This window comes from Rattus rattus, chromosome 2, assembly GCF_011064425.1.
Source record: "Rattus rattus isolate New Zealand chromosome 2, Rrattus_CSIRO_v1, whole genome shotgun sequence".
In the NCBI taxonomy this organism is placed as follows: domain Eukaryota; kingdom Metazoa; phylum Chordata; class Mammalia; order Rodentia; family Muridae; genus Rattus; species Rattus rattus.
Genome location: NC_046155.1, coordinates 169,621,893 through 169,632,054, shown reverse-complemented (window position 1 = coordinate 169,632,054; position 10,162 = coordinate 169,621,893). Strand labels below are relative to the sequence as shown.

Genomic DNA, 10,162 nt, shown 5'->3' with positions numbered 1-10,162 from the left:
ACTGCTGTCTCCCCCTCCCCTACCCCCATCTTGTGCTTTGCTCTTCCTAAAGTCAACCATTCACCCTATGACCCCAAACAATCCACCCACCAGGGAATTGAGCATTGGGACCTAGGCAGTCATCTCCCCGGGGTGGAAAGATGGCTTTCTTCTCTTCCCATGGGGACTTGGACACATGACTTCTCTGGACCTGTTTCTTAGCACCTCGTGGTAACTGTCTCTAAGAGAATTGGTAGAATTAAATAATTCATGGAAAACACAAGATAGAACGCCCACTGTCATTTAACACACTCAGATGTCAGCTACCACTAGGCACCTTGAGATTCTAATCAGGTACTAAAAATAAGTCCTCCAGCCAAGTGTCCAGCCTGGACTACATAGTTTCAGGGCAGTCAGGGTTACATAGAGACGCTGTCTCAAAAATTAATTTCTATATAAGTGTTTACTTAGTGTCTCACAACCCTGGGACAAAGACTACCTACCAGCCCTTTTTCAGAGGTAAACAAACTGAGACAGAGTGGAGTTGTTTTGCCCAAAGTCACAGCTAGGAAGTGTCAGGGCCAGGATACAGGCTAAGAAGCCTAGTTGGAACACGTAGGCGTACTTGTTAGGGAGTCTGTTGAGAAGTTAGGACAACCAGTTAAGACATCAAAAGGAGGGCACACAAAAGGTGACACCTGGAGAGTCAGACCTACCTATGGTTCTGTGTTCAATCCCCTCATAATTTTTTGGGCTTCAGTCGGGGAAATGAGAAATGGAGTTTGACCAGATACACCTCTGATTGCTCCCTTAACCTTGGCTTCAAAAAGGAGTTTCCAGAAAACTATAGTGTATTTATGTGGAGTCCAAATATAGATATTGGACATCTTCAGTCACTCAACACCATATTATATTCAGGCGTGTGTGTGTGTGTGTGTGTGTGTGTGTGTGTGTGTGTTTGTGTACACACACATCATGGTATGTGCAGAAGTCAGAGGGCAACTTTCAGGAGTGAGTTCTCTCCTTCTACCTTGTAGATCCCAGGGACAAAACTCAGCACCAGGCGTTGCAAGTGCCTTCACAAGTTGAACCATCTCACTGGCTCTCCACTTTACTGTTCGTTTTTTGAAGATGGGGTATGTAACCCCAGCTGGCCTCGAATGCCGTGTAGTCCAGACTGGCCTTTTAACTCTGAGAAATGTCAGCCTCCTCATTATTGTTGGGACAAGGTCTCTCACTGAACCTGGAGCTCACCAACTCAGCTAGGTTGACTAAACGGCAAGCTCCAGGGATCTGATCTGTAGTTCACCTCCACCCCAGTGCTATAACAGAAGCACCATGGACCTCTTTTACGTGGGTGCTGAGGATCCGAACTCAAGTCCTCTTGGTTTGCAGTCCAAGCCCCTCTGAAAACATGTCTAACGGTGCTAGACAACCAACTCCCAAAGCAGAGACTGTATTTTCCAGAGTCTGTTCTCTCCTTCAACCTTGTGGATCCCAGAGTCAAAAGTCCAGATCAGGCTTAGCATGTGGCTTTACGAGCTGAACCATCTCTTTGGCTCTCCACTTTATTTTTGTTTGTTTGCTTTCTGAAGCCAGGGTCTCTTATAACCTGGAAATTCATGTGTTTCCATGGAGTCCTTCCCATGCCTAGGGGTCCTGAACTAACAGGAGAGGCGGAGTCAGGCAAACCTGAGGCCAGCCTGTTCACATAGCGGGACCCTATCTCAAACAAAACTTGAACGACTGACTCGATCCCTACAAATCCGATAAACTTTTTCTTCCAAAGGACCTTACTAACGGAGCTTTTCCCTTTTCCTTCCATTTCCCACTTCTTGTCATGTTCTTTAGGTTTTCTTCTAACATCTTGTTTCCATCCAGAACTCATCCTCATTTTCCCCTTTCATCCTCTTAATAAAAAGAAAAGTCTTAAGCCTTGTTTTGCCCCTTTCACTGTGTGACTGCTGTTGCTTGGTTTCCTCTCCCATTCTCTTTGAGTGGTGTTTCTTTTTTTTTTTTTTTTTTTTTCCCACTGGCCCTAGGGTTTCTTGGACTGTAATTCGCCGGCCTTCAGGGAACTGCACGTCTCTACATCCCACACTGCCCAAATCCCTTACGCCGACGTTTACCAGGCGCCTCCAAGATGGCGCCTACAGCTTCGCCCCGCCTCCCGACGTCATCGCGCCGCTCTCTGCTCAGCACTGCCCTTTCGAGCCATCAAAGGCGGAGTCCAAGAAGAGGTGGAAGAGGAAGAACCTCCAGGGAGGCTTAAGGAGGCGGGCACTATCCACTTGGAGGCCGACCAGTGAGGGAATATTGCTAGAGGATTGGCTAAGTTCTGCATGATCCCGCCCCTCTTTACTATTGGCCGAGGCTTCAGAAATTTGAGCATTGATTGGTCTAACGACAGGGGCAAACAGTCGATGATTGGGCGCACTGTGCAGTCTGCGCAGCCGCCCAGGCGGAAGGTGGGAGGGGCGACGTTGAGGGCGGTCTAGGGTGAGAGCGAGGCTGCGGAGCAGGCGAGACGACGGGCCCTAGAGAGGACGCGGCGCTAGAGTGGCGGTGCAAAGGGAGCTACAGCCCGCGGCCCGGCCTGGGGCCGGCGAGACAGCCCAAGCGGGTGAGTTCCCGCGGGAGCGCAGAGGTCGGGCCCCACCCGGCGGCTTGCCGGTGTCATTCGGCCTGCACGCTGAAGGCCTGAAGGATCGAGTCCCGGGTGCGGAGAGCGGAGCGGCCGTTGGCCGCCGGGCGCGCGGGCCGGGCGGGGGCCGTGCCGGGGCGGCGGGTGGGATAGGTGGACTGGAGTTGAGTGTGGGCTGAGTGAGGAGGGGCAGGGCTCGGGCTGCAGGCCGGAGGCCGACCTTGGCGGGAAGGGGAGGTCCCAGAGCTGCCTCGCCGGAGGGCTCTCTGATTGCATGGGGTATCCGGGCCACGGGTGGGTGCGCTGGGATGGGTCCAGGATCGAAAGGAGACGGTTAGAGGACTCTTGGGTGCCGGGGTGGGGAGCTGGCCCGAGAAGGGAGGTAATTAATGCAGGGAGGAAAATCGATTTATGCCTGGAAAGAACTGAGGCAGAGAAGAGGTTTTTGAGGTATCTTTAGAGCGAAGGGAGAGATCGAGTGTGGAAAACGGAGTTATGCTGACATGAAAGGCCAATAAACGCGTGAAAGTTGGGGTTGGAATACCCTGGAAAGTGTTGACAGCAATCTTTATATTCTTTATTATTTTCTTTATTTTTATCTTTATATTCTATAATTCTCCAGAGGTTGAGTTGGAAGGGAGGGATTGTTTTGTTTTAGGTATAGGTAAGTAGGCCAAAGTGAATTTTTGGGCAATCCTGGGTGTAGTTGGAGAGACCAAGAGACGTTTGCTACAGAGTAGTCTAGGAATTTGGGGTGTACCATTACTGGTAACTTTGGGGGTCTGGGTATCCCCAAAGTTGAATGCTGATGAGAAGTAGAAGTATGAAAAGGGTCTCTTTTTGCAGTGTTCGAGTACAGATGGGGCTTCCAAGTGACAGGCCTTGGAAACCCTGAGTGAGATAGGTGGAAGGTTAAGCTTTGGTGAAGGATGGGCTGGCTGTTCCTGGACAAGAGTACCACAAAGGAGAAATTCAGTTTGTATGGAATAGGGATCAAAGTTCGTGCAGTGGGTTAGGGTAGATTTGGGTCTGTTCTTAGAGAAAAGGTTTAGGTTGATATTCTGAAGGGGGGTTTTCAGCTGAGTTCATTAAAGCTGCCCTGCAGCCTTTATGCAAAAAAAGGGTGGTGTGGTTGGGGAGGGGGCACACAGTCATTCCTAGATAAGTTATGGTGGCCTCAAGAAAGGAGTCAAGTCAGTGTGAATAGATGACAGGGTGCGTGGAATTAGCACAGCATACTCAGTCTTGATGGAGAGAAAGGGTGATTGAATACTCTAGGTGCGTGTCAGAAGGGCGGGGATCTGGCTGTGAAGGGTTAGGCTTTGGTGGAGATCTCCCTTCCAGGTAAAGGTTAATGATGTGGGGCTGGGGATTTAGCTCAGCGGTAGAGCGCTTACCTAGGAAGCGCAAGGCCCTGGGTTCGGTCCCCAGCTCCGAAAAAAAGAACAAAAAAAAAAAAAAAAAAAGGTTAATGATGTGGTAGGTCTTTTTCCTTTTTGGTTTTTCAAGGTAGGATTTCTCTTTGTGACAGCCCTGGCTGTCCCGAAACTCACTCTGTTGACCAGGTTTGGCCTTGAACTCAGAGATCATCCTTCCTCTGCCCTAGAGGGCTGGGATTAAAATCGGGAACTGCCCAGCTGAGGAGGTCTTGATATGCTTAGTTTGAACCAGTTTTAAGAGTCTGAGTATCAGGAAGCAGCTAAGGTGGGACAGTGTGGAGATGGGTTAGGCTGGTGAGAGAAAATTTGGTAGCCGGGTAATGGGAGGAACCTGGGTACTGGTGGTTAGCAGAGGTTGGGTAGCAAGAGGAGGGCTCAGACCACCAGTGCTTGGACACTGGTCCGAGTGTGAAAAGGAGTTTGTGAGCCTTCGAGAAGGCAGAGTCTGTAGGAGTGCAGCTGGAGGAGCAGGCCACATGAGTGTTTGATGACTCTGAGGAGCTTGGAAAGGAATACTGTCCTGTGCAGTGTAAGGAGTCAGAGGAAGTCTGTTGGAAGGAACAGGCTCCTGTGGTGGACGGGGCCTTGGGGACCTGTGCTGAGGTATGGGAAGTGGAGAGGATCAGAGAAGTTGTAGGATCTGCTGAGTGGAGTTCGATGCAAGTTAAATGAGCTGGGAGGTTTGGGATAGAGTCCCTGGAAGAGACCATTGGAGAAATTTGTGTTGGCTGCCCTATGTTCAGGAAAGGAGGATTAGGTAGGGCATTGGAGCAGAAAAATGCAATCAAGAAGTGAGAGGAAAAAATATCTGAGGTATTAGGTGGCAGTGAGAAAGGGATAAGCCTGCCCTGGGGGAATTGACTTGTCCCTGCCTTCCCTTCTCTCAGCCCAGGGCCTTGCTGCTGCCATGACTGAAGAGAGTGAAGAAACGGTCTTGTATATTGAGCACCGCTATGTCTGCTCTGAGTGCAACCAGCTCTATGGATCCTTGGAGGAAGTGCTTGTGCACCAGAACTCCCACGTGCCCCAGCAGCACTTTGAGCTGGTGGGTGTGGCTGACCCTGGAGTCACAGTGGCCACAGAGGCAGCTTCAGGCACAGGCCTGTATCAGACCCTCATACAGGAGAGCCAGTACCAGTGTCTCGAGTGTGGGCAGCTTCTCCTGTCACCCAGCCAGCTCCTGGAGCACCAAGAGCTGCACCTGAAGATGATGGCACCCCAGGAGGCAGTACCAGCTGAGCCACCACCCAAGGTGCCCCCCTTGAGCTCCAGCACCATCCACTATGAGTGTGTGGACTGTAAGGCTCTGTTCGCCAGCCAAGAGATGTGGCTGAGCCATCGGCAGACGCATCTCAGGGCCACGCCCAACAAGGCTCCTGCCCCTGTTGTCTTGGGGTCTCCAGTTGTCTTGGGCCCCCCTGTGGGCCAGGCCCGAGTGGCTGTGGAACATTCGTACCGAAAAGCAGAAGAGGGTGGGGAGGGGGCAGCTGTCCCATCTGTGGCTGCTACCACTGAGATGGTGACAGAGGTGGAACTGCTCCTCTACAAATGCTCTGAGTGCTCCCAGCTCTTCCAGATGCCAGCTGACTTCCTGGAACATCAGGCCACCCACTTCCCTGCTCCTGTCCCAGAGGCCGAGGAGCCTGCCACCCAGCAGGAAACTCTGGTCCCCTCACCCACTGAGGCGGCAGTATCTCAGCCTGACCCCCTGCCAGCCTCTGATCACAGTTATGAGCTGCGTAACGAGCTGAGAAATGGGGAGGCCATGGGGCGAGACCGCCGTGGGCGGAAGCCCCGGAGGAGCAGCAATGGAGAGTCAGGTGCCACCCAGGAACTGTTTTGCTCAGCCTGTGACCAGATCTTTCTCTCACCCCACCAGCTGCAACAGCACCTTCGGAGTCACCGGGAGGGTGTTTTTAAGTGTCCCCTGTGCAGTCGTGTCTTCCCCAGCCCTTCTAGTCTGGACCAACACCTTGGTGACCATAGCAGTGAGTCACATTTTCTGTGTGTGGACTGTGGCCTAGCCTTTGGCACAGAAGCTCTCCTCCTGGCCCACCGTCGAGCCCATACCCCAAACCCTCTGCATTCATGTCCCTGTGGGAAGACCTTTGTTAACCTCACCAAGTTCCTTTATCACCGGCGTACCCATGGAGCAGGAGGTGTCCCTTTGCCCACAACACCAGTTCCACCAGAGGAGCCTGCTATCAGCTTTCCTGAGCCGGCCCCTGCAGAGACTGGAGAGCTAGAGGCCCCGGAGCTCCCGGTATCTGAGGAGAGTTCAGCTGAGCCTGCAGCTCCAGGCACTTACCGCTGCCTCCTGTGTAGCCGGGAGTTTAGTAAGGCATTGCAGCTGACCCGGCACCAGCGTTTTGTGCACCGGCTGGAGCGGCGCCATAAATGCAGCATTTGTGGCAAGATGTTCAAGAAGAAGTCTCACGTGCGGAACCATCTGCGTACACACACAGGGGAACGGCCCTTCCCCTGCCCTGACTGCTCTAAACCTTTCAACTCACCAGCCAACCTGGCACGGCACCGGCTCACACACACAGGGGAGCGGCCCTATCGCTGTGGGGACTGTGGCAAGGCTTTCACTCAGAGCTCTACTTTGAGGCAGCATCGCCTGGTGCATGCCCAGCATTTCCCCTACCGCTGCCAGGAGTGTGGAGTACGTTTTCACCGCCCTTACCGCCTGCTCATGCACCGCTACCACCACACAGGCGAGTACCCCTACAAATGTCGGGAGTGCCCCCGCTCCTTCTTGCTGCGCCGACTGCTAGAGGTCCACCAGCTTGTGGTCCATGCTGGGCGACAGCCCCACCGCTGCCCGTCCTGTGGGGCTGCCTTCCCCTCGTCACTACGGCTTCGTGAGCATCGCTGTGCGGCTGCTGCTGCCCAGGCCCCACGGCGCTTTGAGTGCGGCACCTGCGGCAAGAAAGTGGGCTCTGCTGCTCGCCTGCAGGCACATGAAGCTGCCCACGCTGCCGCAGGTCCTGGAGAGGTCTTGGCTAAGGAGCCTCCGGCTCCCCGGGCCGCAAGGGCCACTCGCACACCAGTTGCTCCCTCTCCAACAGCCCTTGGTGGTACAACCTCTGCTGCCCCTGCAGCCCCTGCCCGGCGCCGGGGTCTGGAATGCAGTGAATGCAAGAAGCTCTTCAGCACGGAGACATCACTGCAGGTCCATCGGCGCATCCACACAGGCGAGCGGCCATACCCGTGCCCAGACTGTGGCAAGGCCTTCCGCCAGAGTACCCATCTGAAAGACCACAGGCGCTTGCACACAGGCGAGCGGCCCTTTGCTTGCGAGGTGTGTGGCAAGGCCTTTGCCATCTCCATGCGCCTGGCAGAACATCGACGCATCCACACGGGTGAACGGCCCTACTCCTGCCCTGACTGTGGCAAGAGCTACCGCTCCTTCTCCAATCTCTGGAAACACCGCAAGACTCACCAGCAGCAGCATCAGGCAGCGGTGCGGCAGCAGCTGGCAGAGGCCGAGGCTGCTGTGGGCCTGGCTGTGATGGAAACTGCAGTGGAGGCTCTGCCCCTTGTGGAGGCCATTGAGATCTACCCTCTAGCTGAAGCGGATGGGGTCCAGATCAGTGGCTAACTGGCCCCCATTTTTCTCTTCAGCATCACCAAGCCCTGGTGCTGAAGGCCCTCCAACAGCCCCTGAAAACCTATGTACATATTGTAGCCCTCTCTCCTCTCCACCACCACATGAGTTCTGTAACTGATTTTTTTTTTGAGGGGGTTGCTCTGGAGTCCTTGATATGTAAAGGACCCTTCTCCCCACCTTCCACCTGTTTGGTGGTCTCCAAATGAAGCAGTCAATAAAGACTGATTGGACATTTATGCTCTTTGTCAGGTAGCTGTGTAAGGTAGATTTGGAGGGTCATGAGGCCAGGCAATAGATCTGACTTCAGGCTGCATTCCTAGTGCCCAGATAGAACTTGGCAGATAGTAACAGTTTGCTGGATAGAAGAGAGGGCAGCCTGAGTCTGGGGCATGGATCTTTGAAACCAACCTCTTGTGGCAGATGAAGGCAGTATGTCTTGCCACTAGAGGTCCCCAAAGCCTGAGGAAAATCTTGAGGCACTTTGTGGCTTTGGGGCTGGGGTGGGTAAAATCAAACTATAGAGAAACATTGGTGTGCTTCTCAGCCTGGCCCTCCAGGTCCATCTGATGTGGGTCACATCTGCAAAGCCATCAGTATTTCTCAAACTAGATCCCTGAGGACAGTCAGACTTCGTCAGGCACGATGGGGAACAGTGGCGGAGGGGAGCTCCTGGGGCCTCTACCTAGTAGCTGAGTTTGAAGTTGTGAGTATTAAGGACTAGAGTAGGAAGTGCCTTTGGTGGTTCCCCTGCCGCCTCCCTGTACAAAGCTGTATCTCAGCCAGTAGATACTTACTGTAGGAAGAGAGTGATGGACTGAGTATTCTCCCAGCTAACCCCACATCTATACACCCTGGATCTCTCACATGTTGAGCAAACACATAACCACAAAGCCGTGTCCCAGTCTTATTTTTGAGGTCAGGTTTGCTGATTGCCCAGGCCTCAGGCTTACTATATCCTAGGCAGGGTTTGAGCCTGGCGGTCCTGTCTCAGTCTCTTGAAGAGTTAAGATGACAGGCCTGTGCCTTCGGGTTATTTTGAGTAACATTCCAACTTAACCCTACAGAGGAGGCCTCTGGCATGTGACTCGGTGACAGTTCGACCCAGGGCAGAGCTTGGAATCTTGTTTCATTTAGTTTTAGCATCCATATTCTGTGCTTCCAGTTACAAGGTCTTTCCCAACAAAAGAATGGAAGTGACCTGATGGGGGTGTGTATTTGTGTTGCCTCTGAAACCCCTTATGCTCCTATACTCATGGAAAGGAACAGCTTGAAAGATAAAAAGAACTTGGGGTCAGAAGGCCTTAGACTGAGCATGCGTATTATCCTGTGCTTAGATAGGTTGCTCGGATGAGAAGGAAGAGATGAGGCTACACAGGCGGTAAGGTTCTTGACCCAGCCTCCTGCTTTTTATTTATGTCCTTATTTCAAAAAACAGAGCTGGAGAGATGGCTCAGCTGTTAAGAGCACTGGCTGCCCTTCCAGAGGTCCTGAGTTCAAATCCCAGCAACCACACGGAGGCTCACAACCATCTGTAGTGAAATATTGGGCCCTCTTCTAGCTTGCAGGTGTACATGCAGATACTCATACATTAAATAAACTTTTAAAAAAGCACCTGTTGGGCTGGAGAGATGGCTCAGTGGTTAAGAGCACTGACTGCTCATCCAGAGGTCCTGAGTTCAATTCCCAGCAACCATATGGTGGCTCACAACCATCTGTAAAGAGATCCGATGCACTCTTCTGGTGTGTCTGAAGACAGCTACAGTGTACTTCTATATAATAAATGAATAAATCTTTAAAAAAAAAAAAAAAAAAGCACCTGTTACAGCCTGGCAATAGGGTCTTGCCACAGAAAGCTTATGACCTTCCTTGGATTCTCTAGAACTCATGATGGAACTGACTCCCAAAAGTCCTTTGGCCTCTACCCACGCACTGTGCACCATGGCCTGCATGCTCCTGCAGTCACACAGGGATGAATGTTAAAGAAGTGCCTACAGGCTCCCTCACAGATTCTCCTATGCAGTTGATTTTCCACTTAGGATTTCTCAGTCATGGCCACCCTCTTGAGTCTGCTCTGCAGGAAAGACATGAGCCACAAACCAAAGTGCTAGGTCCTCCCCAGGAAGAAAAGGGTACACGTGCCCCAAGCTCCCCTTTGGAAGATCTATCTACTGAACAAGCCATCTCAAATAAGGATTAGGATAGTAAGGTCCTTTATCCTTGCAACACTGGATGAAAAGCAACTGGGAAGGAACAGGAATGGGGAAACCATGAGGAAGCTGATAGATTAAAGCCACAATATTAAGGTGTTTGCAGCAAAGATTAACCCCTGACAGTGGAATGACCATCTTTCATTGGAGCCTTAAAAACAAATCTGGGCACTCCTGAGGCAGAGGCAGGCGCATCTCAGAGTTTAAGGCTACCCTGGTCTACAGAGCAAGTTCCAGGACAACCAGGGTTACACAAAGAAACCCTGTCTTGAAGAAAATA

General features: G+C 52.3%; 1 protein-coding gene across 2 annotated transcripts; it reads left to right on the top strand.

The window, feature by feature from the left end:
• Nucleotides 1–2,013: 2,013 nt before the first annotated feature.
• On the top strand, nt 2,014–7,911 carry Znf574 (zinc finger protein 574). 2 transcript variants are annotated; one of them, XM_032894195.1, is made up of 2 exons: nt 2,014–2,602; nt 4,950–7,911. In XM_032894195.1, the coding sequence occupies exon 2, from the start codon at nt 4,970–4,972 to the stop codon at nt 7,664–7,666; it is 2,697 nt and encodes an 898-aa protein (XP_032750086.1). In that variant the 5' UTR covers nt 2,014–2,602; nt 4,950–4,969; the 3' UTR covers nt 7,667–7,911. The 2 variants fall into 2 exon arrangements, with proteins under 2 accessions (XP_032750086.1, XP_032750087.1); XM_032894196.1 differs by lacking the exon at nt 2,014–2,602 and adding an exon at nt 2,606–2,698.
• Nucleotides 7,912–10,162: the final 2,251 nt, after the last annotated feature.